General features: G+C 42.3%; 1 protein-coding gene across 5 annotated transcripts in view; it reads right to left on the bottom strand.

Annotated features, from left to right (window-relative positions):
• Positions 1 to 12,883, bottom strand: part of ints8 (integrator complex subunit 8) — a 166,891-nt gene that overhangs the window by 76,964 nt on the left and 77,044 nt on the right. For all 5 annotated transcript variants that reach the window (XM_070894311.1, XM_070894333.1, XM_070894326.1 and 2 more), the window contains 2 exons: positions 6,508 to 6,559; positions 1,060 to 1,242 (listed from right to left, as the gene is read on the bottom strand). In XM_070894311.1, coding sequence (XP_070750412.1) covers positions 1,060 to 1,242; positions 6,508 to 6,559 — 235 coding nt within the window. The remainder of the gene's footprint in view (positions 1 to 1,059; positions 1,243 to 6,507; positions 6,560 to 12,883) is intronic.

The raw sequence follows: 12,883 nt of genomic DNA, 5'->3' as shown, positions 1-12,883 counted from the left end.
ATCTATGGGCACATGGTCACTGGAGTGTAATTGTGTGGAGCCCCAGATATGGTAATGAGCGTCTGGTGGGGTGCAAGGGAAATGGCAGAGATACTAAATGAGTGCTTTGCTTTAGCTTTCATGTGGACAGTTATGCATTTTACAATTGTGGAACTGGAGGCGAAGGGGAGTTTTGAAGCAGTTTGTGGAGGTTGTTATTTGGGGCAAGAGAGTGCTGAAGAGGTTGCTTAGGCTTGGGGTAGACAGGCTAAAGGATGTGGTGGTGTCACATCTAGAGATACTAGGAGATGAGGAGGTGGCAGAGGCTAAGGTTGTGATTTTCTGAAATCCATTGAGAGGAGGGTTGGGTTGGAAGGTGGCAGATGGAGAACACCACTTCACAAGGAAGGGTTACGGAGTAAGCCTGGGATGGGCCAGAAAATTGTGTACTGAATTGTCTTGCTGCAGTCGTTGGTTGGATGGCTGGAATCAACATTTGCAGAATAAGATTGATCCATTAAATACTCCATTAAAACTTTATTTCGTTCAACAGCTGCTCCCAATGCAAATAACTGTTAAGTCATTTTGCGTTCTCAACGCAGGATGATGTTGACGCTGCAGAATGATTACCGCTAATACTGCGAGTTTAAGCCAGAACTAATTTGTTTAACAGGAAATTCTCTTTTTTTAAATCCTTATTATTGTATTTATTCAAATGTAGCCCCCACTTTTTAAACAAAAGTAATGAACGTATGGGCACAGCCTCTATGCAAGAAATGACCTGGGGAAGCTGAGAGCGAAGAACAATTTGAGTTTAAGTGGTCGAAATGCAGGGATTACTTACGTAGAAATAAAATTGTACAAGAAACCATGATCAATACTGAATTCCTGCCCATCAACCATTTGCTTTTTTTCAACATAAACTCTTAGTTTTTTTTTTTACTTTAGCCATAATACAGGCAAATGGTTCATAAACTATAGCAAACTTGAGCTTCTGCGGCACAATGTAGTGTTGCAGTTTCTGCTACCCCCACTTTCACCAAGTACCACAGGAAATATGGCATGTTTGCAGAGTTTTACCTGGCAATGCATTTCATCCATACTGATTAGTAATCCAGCTGCTGCACTCTCTGTCTCTCCATTCGCCAGGCAAGATTCTGCTACTATCTGGTCCAGGGTCTTCATGGTGTGAACATGTAGGACTGTGGTCAACTGAAGTGCTCCCTCCAAAACAAGAATGGAGTCTCCAGCTTGTTCCTTTAGCTATTGGTTAGAAAATTAGATACTGTTACCCATGTGTTTTTAATTATTTGAACATAATGCAAGTTGCTTATAGTGGATCAATCTGTATAGACCTGATTTTCCTAGTTTACTGTAAACAAATCATGTTGGCTGTGGAATCAGAAGATGGACTCCCAAGGCATCTCATTGAAGAAATGATGGTTGCTTGGAAACAGTTGGTCTCTATCAGAGCCCAGAAAGACTTTGATCAATCAGTCAAGTTAAATGCCATTTTAAAGAAAATGGATATTTTAAATACTTATTCTGAGGTCAGCCTCAGACAAGAGTATTATTTAGATTGGTGTTCCCATAATGTCAGCTGGGATGGATGTCCCAAAATTGGTGAACTAACCACTAGATGCATACAGCCCTTTGCTCCCGTAATTACTAACTATATTGAGATCCATTTTAAATTGTGGTTTAGAATTGGTGCTACCGTCACGGGGCAAGACACCATTGTAATCAAGCTAATGGATGATACAATGTTCCAATGAAATATATCCTTATAACCCAGAGACCTTCTTGTGTTCTTCGGTTTTCTGTTTATGATGATGGTACACAAGGTGTCAGTCTTGGCTTAGTGGTAGCTCTCTCGTCTCGGAGTCAAAAGGTTGTTGGTTCAAGTCCCACTCCAGAGACTTGAGCACATAATTTAGGCTGGCATTTAAGTGCAGTACTGAGGGATTGCTGCACGGTCGAAGGTGCTTTCTTTCGGATTAGATGTTAAACCAAGTTAAACCATCTGCCCTCTCAGGTGGACATTAAAATTCCTATGGCACTATTCGAAGAGAGGAATTCTCTTGGCAAATATTTATCCCTCAACCAACACCTAAAACAGATGATCTGGTCATTTATTTTATTGCTATTTGTGGGACAATGTACAAAATGGCTGCCACATTTCCTACATTACACCAGTGACTATAGTTCAAAAATATACATTGTTGGTTGTAAAGCACTTTGGGATGCCCTGAGGGCATAAAAGGCTTTATGTAAATGCATTCTTTTTTTCTTTCTTTACGTAGGACAGAGGTCGATAGAACTCCACAGGCAGAGCTGAGAGAAGCTAAAACATTATTTTCAAACAGTCAACTTAGTTTTTGTAAACTCCAAAGATAATGATTGCCCTGTATTGTAATCTTGGCTAAAACGTTTTTGTTTCGATACACTTATAATTTTAAAAAGTCAGGATTAGTTGTTTAGTTCGTATTAGGTGGCCCAATGGCGTGGAATGTTCTGCCAGCCAGGACAATAGAGGATATAGTTGGCAAGTTACATGTTCTCCAGTAAACCGCCTCTGCCTCTTCCCTCCCTTCCTTCCCCTCACCCACCGGGCCAAACTTCCTCTAAAGATCCCCCCTGCCCTAGCCCTGACCTCACATCCTTCTCCAGTTTCTCTCCGATCTCCCCTCATGAACTTTCCGAGTTCATCTTGTCCATGAGACCCACTTCCTGCTCCCTTGATCCTATTCCCACCAAGCTGCTGACCACCCAACTTCCTTTTCTGGCTCCCATGTTATCCGACATTGTTAACGGTTTTCTCTCCTCAGGTACTGTCCCCCTTTCCCTCAAATCTACCGTGATCACTCCTCTCCTCAAAAAAAACAAACCTTGACCTCTCCGTCCTTGCAAAGTACCGCCCATCTCTAAGCTCCCTTTCCTCTCCAAAGTCCTTGAACGTGTTGTTGCCTCCCAAATCCATGCCCACCTTTCCCGCAATTCCATGTTTGAATCCCTCCAATCCGGTTTCCGCACCTGCCACAGTACCAAAACGGCTCTGATCAAAGTGACGAATGACATCCTTTGTGACTGTGACAAAGGCAAACTATCCCTTCTCATCCTTCTTAGCTTGTCTGCAGCCTTTGACATGTTGACCACTCCGTCCTCCTGCAATGCCTCTTCACCAGCGTCCAGCTGGGTGGGACAGCACTCGCCTGGTTTGATTCTTATCTATCTAATCGTAGCCAGATAATCACCTGCAACGGCTTCTCTTCCCGCCCCCACATCGTTACCTCTGGTGTCCCCCAAGGATCTATTCTTGGCCCCCTCCTATTTCTCATCTAAATGTTGCCCATTAGTGACATTCTCCGAAAACACAGCGTCAGTTTCCACATGTACACTGATGACACCCAGCTCAGCCTTACTACCACTTCTCTTGACCCCTCCACGGTCTCTAAATTGTCAGACTGCTTGTCCGACATCCAGTTCTGAATGAGCAGAAATGTTCTCCAATTGAATATCGGGAAGACCAAAGCTGTTATTTTCGGACCCCCACCACAAACTCCATTCCCTAGCCACTGACTCCATCCCTCTCCCCAACTTCTGTCTGAGGCTGAACCAGACTATTCATAACCTTGGTGTCATATTTGACCCTGAAATTAGCATTCGACCACAGCATAACTAAGATCGGTTATTTCCACCTCCGTAACATCGCTCGTCTCCGCACTTGTCTTGGCTCATCTGCTGCTGAAGCCCTCATCCATGCCTCTGTTACCTCTAGACTTAACTATTCCAATGCATTCCTGGTTGGCCTCCCACATTCTACCCTACATAAACTAGAAGTGATCCAAAACTTGGCTGCCCGTGTCCTAACAGATGTCGTCTGTGCTCCTCAAATTCTGCCCTCTTGAGCATCCCTGATTATAACTGCTCAACCATTGGTGGCCGTATCTTCTGTTGCCTAGGCCCAAGCTCTGGAATTCCTTGCCCAAACATCTCCGCCTCTCTTTCCTCCTTAAAACCTACCTCAACAACAAAGCTTTTGGTCACCTGCCCTAATTTCTGATGTGGCTTGGTGTCAAATTTTTTGTCTTATAATACTCGTGACGAGTCTTGGGACGTTACACTACGTTAAAAGGAGTTATATAAATACAAGTTGTTGTTGGTGTAAGCAAACTAACATGACTGGTCGGTGCTAACCAAACTATAACAGATTGGTCCCACTATTTAAACCAAAGCTATGTAGAATCTTGTGATCTACCCACACCAAAATAGAGCATTCTCATTTAGTTAGTGAAGCAACAAATACAAATAATCCAATGCCAAGGATTGGTCAGGACCTTCCATCTTGTACACATTTTGTCAATTATATTTCAGCCTCACCATGAGCAACACCACGGGGATCTACTAATATTTTGAAACATTGGACTAGAGTTTCCCTAATCTGTTTTTCTGGAGTCCTCACCCGAGGTGCGCCGCTTTTGTCCGCCTCCAAGTGCGCCAGAAAAAGATGTCCGTATTCTGGCCGCTCCCCAGCCTCTCCTAGGTCGTGGCGCAGCGTGGCCCAATGGATTGGGGGCGGAGCCAGGTCCCGGTGCTGAAAACAATGCCGGGACCTCTGCACATGCGCGCGAGAGTCTGCGCGCATGTGCAGTAGCTCTTGGCAGGCCGTTTCTGCAAACGCGCGCTGCAGGCTGTGTGGGAGGGGCCCAAAGCAGGCCGTCCCTAGCCCTGGCCGAATGGGCTCCCTCATCGGCGGCCCGCTGCATTCCTCAAGGTAGGACTTCTATTTTTTATTTGTTAATTACTAATTGATTTTGGTGCTTCAGGTGCAGGGTTCCTTCTATTTTTTTTTATTTGTTATTTACTGATTGCTTATTACTTTGGTCTTGGTGCTTTAGGTGCAGGGTTCCTTCTATTTTATTTGTTAATTAATTGCTGATTACTTTTTGTGCTTTGTTTGGTGCTTGGTGGTGCTTTAAATGTAGCTACATGCGCCGATTCCTTAACTCTAGGTAAGGTTTTTCTGTGCGGACAGAACTGGTAACATTCGCTGGCCTACTTTAGTTTGGAGCAACTATTTGCTGGTCAAACACCAAAATCAGGGGTAAATGGCTGGGAACGCCTCCTTTTGAAAAAAAAACGAAAAAAAAACCCAACTAACTCACTTACACTGGCGCAAATTAAATGGCCAGAATTGCAACTAAAAAGATAGTCCAGAAAAATCAAATTGCTCAAATAAAAAGGAGCAACTCCTGGGGAAACTTGGGCCCACTGTAACTACACCAGGAAGGGGGGGGAAGTGGAGATGATGCTTGTGCACTATAACTAAGGCGCAACAAGGGCATCTGTAAGAATAAAAGTTGTTAGCAATGATAAAATTGATTCTGTGTATATATAAATGAGATTATACGGAAAGACAAGCTTGGAGACAAAATGGATATCTTCCCCAAGTCCATGTGCTCTCTGGCTGGGCAGAGCCCAAGGAACAAAGGAAGCATGGCTTTGAAACTCACCAAACTAGAAAAGGTGTTAACTGGAAAGCCAATCAAGGAATGGCACCAGTTCTCCAGACAGACACATGTATGAGGAGAAGCCAATAGGGAACTGCCCTGGAACTAAGACCCAATCCTGGGGCTTACTGAGAAACAATGGACTTAAGGGATATAAAAACTCAAGCAAAAAAATTGCTCACTCTCTTGTTTCTTCTTTGCACACGGCAAAGCAGGAAACCTTCTTCTACACAAGATCAGACCAAGAAGCAGGCCGTGTGCTTTGCCAGAGGGAAGTAAAGTGTACCTTTTTAAAAATCTGTAACTCACTATTGTAACATCACTGTATCTGTTATAACGAAGTAGATCCGTAGGATAGCTGACGACTGCTAGATGTATATGTGTGCGCGTTTAATAAACTTATTCCAAATTGTTTTAAAAGAATCGATCTTGCTGTCAATTTAATGCCAGAGATTTAAAAATCTTACAAAGGGCACCCCCTCAGAGATAGCTTTAATCATCCAGACTCATTCTATAAAGAAACTATAGGCCTTTGTAAAGCACTGGACACATAATTTGACAAAACCTCCTGGAAGCAGCAAAAACAAAGATTAAAAAACCCAGGCCAATTTGGGAAATTCCTCTCCAACCCATTTAGGCGATCGAAAAAGCAATGAATTTCCTACCTTTTGCAAGAGGATAAAGGGCCAATCCCCATAATGCAGTCCAAAATTGAATTGAGCAACACTGAAGAAAAATCAAGTAGTTTAGCTGGGTAAGTCAACCTTGGGTTTTAAAAGCATGTAGATCACAGAAAGGAGGGAGAACTGAAATGTCTTTTTTTCTATTCTCTAAGAATACTTCAAAACACAAAAAAGCTACAACTGTGTTATTTTATCCACAAATTAAATTTTCTTCACCAAAAAATAGTTTTTGATTGAAGTACTGTTCCAAGAAAGAATAAACGCTTTAAGAAAATGTTAATATTGACTCAACAGTAGCTTTTCAAAACAAAAAGTAGCACAAATGGGAAACTTACCACTTTTAAAATGTTATCTGTCAATTCCTTTTCTTGCTGCATCTGACTCATTCTGTGCACAAGAGCAGAAAACAAATCATTTAATAGAACACAAAATAGCAGTAGACAAAGAAACCAAGAGCAAGGTCAAATGCAAGAACGAACTTGCATTGACAGTGTTCGATCATGGCCTCAGGATGTCTCAAAATCTGCTGGCTGAGGGGAGAATTTGGACCAGGAAACTAAACAAAAAGTCTTATTTGCTTCAAATAGTACCATGGGATCTTTTACATCCACCTGAACAGTTTAACATTTCATTTGAAAATCGGCATATCCGTTAATGCAGCACTGGTGTTAGCCTAGATTATATGCGTTTTAAATCCAGTAACAACTGATCTCTCTAGACTGCACAGGAAAAACTGCAATGCTGTATTCATGAATTTTGAAATTGTCGAAGAAATATTAATGATGAAATATACATTCTGAAACTATATGGCTCAGTGAATTAGAATTTGAATCTAGAACCTGAATTCAAATCCAACTCAGGCTGATGGAAGCATCTTATATTTCCGGCTGAGAAGGCCCTACGTGAACTGTTATTGGGCCAATTTTTAGTGGGCAAGCTCAGCCAAATAATTCATAAGAGTGGCTGAAATGGGAATATTTATACTGTGCAATTAGGTATGTTCTTTTGAGATTGGGGGTGAATGTACATTTTTACAGCATAGTAGAGGGAGCTTCATATTGCAGCTGCATGATGCTGACACTGGAGTTTCCGCATCTAGCGCAAAAGATCGCGGAATTTTAAGCGCAAATTACGTTCTACGCAAATTGAGTCACTGCGATCTTTTGCACTAGTTTAAAAAATCATTGCACTGGAAGCCAGCCCCACCCACAGAACTGGCCACATCCCCCAGATCAAACTAATCGCCATAGCGAGTTTACACTAATTGCATCCATTTGGAGGCCTTTGAGGCTCTAAAAATTAAGCTGGTTCTTTTGGGCACAAGGACAACAAGAGGCACATTTTAAAAGCTTCTGAAAATTATTATTATTTTAATTACTAAGAAACTGACTGCTGTACACAAATATAACTTTCAAATGAGGAGGAGGAAGAATTTCTTCTCTGAGGGTTGTAAATCTGTGGAATTCTCTGCCCCAGAGCACTGTGGAGCCTGGGTCATTGAATATATTTAAGGCGGGGAAAGACATATTTTTGAGCAATAAAGGAATAAAGGGTTATGGGGAGTGGGCAAGGAAGTGAAGCCGAGTCCATGATCAGATCAGCCATGATCATATTAAATGACGGAGCAGGCTCGAGGAGCCAAATGGCCTACTCCTGTTCCTATTTCTTATGTTCTTATGTTTATAAATGGTTCCGCATATTTTTTTTTTAAAGTCACTGAGTTATTTAAAAATCGGGTTAATCACTGTTGGTGGATTAGACACTCTGATTAAAAAGCTTACTTTCGTGATAAACCCATTTACAGTTGTATTAATCAAACTGCACCACTCTTTAATTTATCAAAAAATACATTTTAAAAGCAAAAATCTTTAAAAAAATTACATTCTAAAACGCTGCCTGATTGCATCGGTTCATGGCAGGTTTTACGTTCGACGATATGCAAACAGCGAGAGCGGAATCCTGAGGAAAAATACTTCTCAAAACTAGTGCAATTTTGGGCCTAATTTGCACCTGGATCGCTGATTGCACCCAAAGCAGAAAATCTACCTCTTTTCCATTTTCCTGTGCCAACAATCCCAAAATTGTCAGCATAAAAATTCAATATAAAAACTTGCAGCTCAAATACTAGGCTTTTTGTATGTAGGCCAACCAACCCAAAAAGAAAAAATGAAATTGCAGGGATCTTACAAAGCTAGAAAATCTACAGAGCATCACAACATTAATTTTCCCACAATATATTTCTGACTTCAGCCATGAATTTGTGCAGTGTTGGTGGACACAGGCCAGATACTTCAATACAAGATGGGTGTCTTTCCAATCTCAGGGCTCTCCCATATCTCCTGGAGGGTGGAACATGCAGCAGCCTGGGTCAGGTTCACTACCTACACTCTCAGTCAGACAAGCTAAGAAAAATAATGAAATATCTACAAAAAAAGGTAACGATCGGAAATAAATCCTCGAATTTGAGAAATAATCAACATTTTACATTTGATAGAGAAAGATTTTACTGTAGTCACATATTTGTGATTACACTCGAGAGTAAATTAAAAAAAGCTAAATAAAAAATCTCAGGTTTTTAATGAGATGACCAGTTTGAAAATTTAATTTGAACCCCTGTGCTTGACACATCAGGGGATTACAAAATCCTGCACCCCAGTGAAGAGCACGCTTGCAAGAACAAACGCGACTTGCATTTATATAGCGTCTTTAGTGTAGAAAAACATACCAAGACGCTTCACAGAAATGGAATCAGACAAAAGTTGACTGAACCAAAGAAGTGAGAGGGTGAGCAAAAGCTTGGTCAGAGATATGTTTTAAAGAGGATGTTAAAGGAGGAGAGAGAGATAAAGAGGTTTAGGGAGGGAGTTTCAGAGTTTAGGCCTTAGACTGCTGAAGTCACAGTCACCAATGGTGGGTCGAAAAGATTTTGAGGTGCACAAGAGGCTGGAGTTGGAGGAACGCAGAGTTCAAGAGGATTGTAGGGCTGCAGGAGGTTGCAGAGATAGGGAGGGGTGAAGCCATGAAGGGATTTGAACATGAAGATGAGAACTTTAAATTGGAGATGTTGTGAGCCAATGCAGTACAGGGCTGATTGGTGAATGGGACTTGGTGCGGGTTAGGATATAGGCAGCAGAGTTTTAGATGAGCTGAAGCTTATGGAGGATGGAGAATGGGAGGCAAGCCAGGACAGCATTGAAATAGCCAAGCCTTGGTGACAAAGGCATGGATGAGGGTTTCGGCAGCAGATCGTCTATGGAGACAAGCGATGTTATGGAGGTGAAAGTAGGCAGTCTTTGTGGAGGAGAGGATTTGGGGTTGGAAACCTGGCTTGGGGTCAAATAGAACAGTGGCTGTCAGAAGGTGGGGGGAATCGGTAACGAGGGTGCGGAGTTTCTGGTGGGCCTCGAAGACAATGGCTTTAGTTTTCCCAATGTTTAACTAGAGCACATTGCGGCTGATCCATAACTAGATATCAAACAAGCAAGCTGACAACGCAGTGGCACTGGATGGATTGGGAAAGATGGTGGAGAGGTAGAGTTGGGTGTCGGCAATGACCGTGTAGAAGATGAGGAAGAGGACGGGGATAAGCATAGATCATTGGGGGCCTCCAGAACTAACAGTGAGTCGGCAGGAAGAGAAGCTATTGCTGGAGATGCTCTGGCGACGATCACATAACTGAGAGTGGAACCAATCATGTTGGATGTCTTCTGTGACTTAGGGCTGTTTCAGTGCTGTGGCAGGTGCAGAAACCCCACTGGAGATATTCAAACATGTAGTTGCGGTAAAGACATGGAGGAAGGCAAATTTCGGTGGGGTGAGAACGGATCTGGTCCAGGTAAACTGGATTCACAGATTGGCAGACAAAATTGTAGTGGAACAATGGGCTGCCTTTAAAGAGGAAATAGTTCGGGTACAGTCGAGGTACATCCCCACTAGGGGGAAAGGTAGAGTAACTAGAATGAGATTCAGAGCTCCCTGGATGCCGAAAGAGATAGGGAGTAAGTGAAGCAGTAAAAGAGCATATGTGACAGATGTCAGGTCGGGAATACATCTGAGAATCAGACTAAATATAGAAAGTTCAGAGAAGTGAAAAAGAAAATAAGAGGGGCAAAGAGAGTATGTAAGCATAGAATGGCAGATAATATAAAAGGTAATCCAGAATTCTTCTATAGTATATAACTAGTAAATATGTAGTAAGAGGAGGAGTGTGGCCGATTAGGGACCAAGGAGACCTACGCATGGAGACAGAGTGTATGGCTGAAATACTAAATGAGTACTTTGCACCTGTCTTCACCAAGGAAGATGCTGCCATAGACATAGCAAAGGAAGAGGTAGAGAAAATACTGGATGGGATAAGAATTGATAAAAATGAGGTACTAGAAAGGCTGGCTGTACTTAAAATAGATAAGTCACCATAACTGGATGGCATGCATCCTTGGATGCTGAGGGAAGTGAAGGAAAAAAAAAAAAAAAAAAAAATCGCAGAGGTACTGGCCATAATCTTCCAATCCTCCTTAGAAATGGGGGTGGTGCCAGAGGACTGGAGAATTGCAAATGTTACACCCTTATTCAAAAAACGGTGTAAAGATAAACCCAGCAACTATAGGCCGGTCAGTTTAAACCTCGGTAGTGGGGAAACTTTTAGAAACAATAATCAGAGATAAAATTAACAGTCACTTGGACAAGTGTGGATTAATTAAGGAAAGCCAGCATGGATTTGTTAAAGGCAAATTGTGTTTAACCAACTTGATCCGAGTTTTTTGATGAGGTAACAGAGAGGGTTGATATGGACAATGCGGTTGATGTGGTGAACACGGACTTCCAGAAGGCATTTGGTAAAGTGCCATATAGTAGGTTTGCCAGCAAAGCTGAAGCCCATGGAATAAAAGGGAGTGGCCAACATGGATACAAAACTGACTAAGTGACTTGAAAGAGTGTATAGTGGTGAACAGTTGTTTTTCAGACTGGAGGAAGATATACAGTGGTGTTCCCCAGGGGTCGATTCTAGGACCACTGCTTTTGTTGATATACATTAATGACTTGGATATGGGTGTACAGGGCAGTTTCAAAATTTGCAGGTGGCACAAAACTTGAAAGTATAGTGATCAGTGAGGAGGATAATGATACATAGACAGGTTGGTGGAATGGGCTCACACGTGACAGATAAAATTTAATGCAGAAAAGCATGAAGTAATGCATTTTGATAGAATGAAGAGAGGAAATGTAAACTAAAGGGTACAATCCTAAAAGGGGTGCATGAACAAAGACACCTATGGATATATGTACACAAATCATTGAAAGTGGCAGGGCAGGTTGAGAAAGCAGTTAAAAAAGCTTACGGGATCGTGGGCTTCATGAATAGAGGTATCGAGTACAAAACCGTGGAAATTATGAATCATCTGTATAAAACACTGGTTCAGCCTCAACTGGAGTATTGTGTCCAATTCTGGGTACCACACTTTAGGAAGGATGTGAAGGCCTATAGAGGGTGCAGAAGAGATTTATGAGAATGATTCCAGAGATGAGAGACTTCAGTTATGTGGATAGACTGGGGTTGTTCTCCTTAGAGCAGAGAAGATTGTGAAGAGATTTGATAGAGGTGTTCAAAATCATGAGGGATCTGGAAAGAGTAGATAGAGAGAAATTGTTTGCATTGGCAGAAGGGTCGAGAATCAGAGGGCACAGATTTAAGACATTGGCAAAAGAACCAAAGGCGACACAAGAAAAAGCCTTTTTACACAGCGAGTGGTTAGGTCCTGGAATGCACTGCCTCAAAGGGTGGTGGAGGCAGACTCAATCACTGCTTTCAAAGGGGAGTTGGATAAGTACCTGAAAGAAAAACATTTGCAGGGCTACGGGGAAAGGGCGGGAGAGTGGGACTAGCTGAGATGCTCTTGCAGAGAGCCGGCACAGCCTTGACGGGCCGAATGGCCTTCTTCCATGCTGTAACCATTCTATGAAAGACTGAAACGATGTGAGATGACACGTTCAAGGACTTGAGAAGAAAGCAAAGTTGGAGGTAGTTTGCAATGACATAGGGGTCGAGGGTAGTATTTTTGAGGAGGGGCTGACGACAATGATTTTGAAAGGGAGGGAGACCGTACCTGGTAAAAGGGAACCATTTACGATGTCAGCTAGCATTTGTGGGCTCAGGAGGTATAGGTTGGAGAGGTAGCCCCAATTTTCCAATTCACTCTTCCTGAGTCTGTAGGACCATGAAATGACCTTGTATTTTCTCTTTGAAGCTTGATACAAAGAGCTCCATTTATTTAGCTTTAAATAACACAATCATTTTCATTATTTAACTGCAAGTAGAAGAGAAGCAAGTCAAATTTGCCTTTGGGGACCAATGTCAAAATTACATGTGGGCCGCAGTCACTATGCTACAAAGGTGGACAACAACAACTTGTAGTTATATATTGCCTTTAAAGTAGTAAACCGTCCCAAGGCGCTTTTATAGGTGTGTTATAAGACAAAAAAAAATTGACACCGAAACAAACATGGAGAAATTAGGGCAGATGACCAAAAAGCTTGGTCAAAGAGGTATGGTTTAAGGAGTGTCTTAAAGGAGGGTAGAGAGGCAGAGAGGTTTAGGGAGGGAATTCCAGTGCTTAGTGCGGAGGCAGCTGAAGGCATGGCTACCAATGGTTCAGCGATTAAAATCAGGGAAACTCAAGGGGGCAGAATTCGAGGAGCACAGATATCCCGGGG

This window comes from Pristiophorus japonicus, chromosome 1 (genome assembly GCF_044704955.1).
Source record: "Pristiophorus japonicus isolate sPriJap1 chromosome 1, sPriJap1.hap1, whole genome shotgun sequence".
Taxonomy (NCBI): Eukaryota; Metazoa; Chordata; class Chondrichthyes; family Pristiophoridae; genus Pristiophorus; species Pristiophorus japonicus.
Note: the sequence above shows the minus strand (reverse complement) of the source record. Positions and strands in the feature narration are given on the sequence as shown.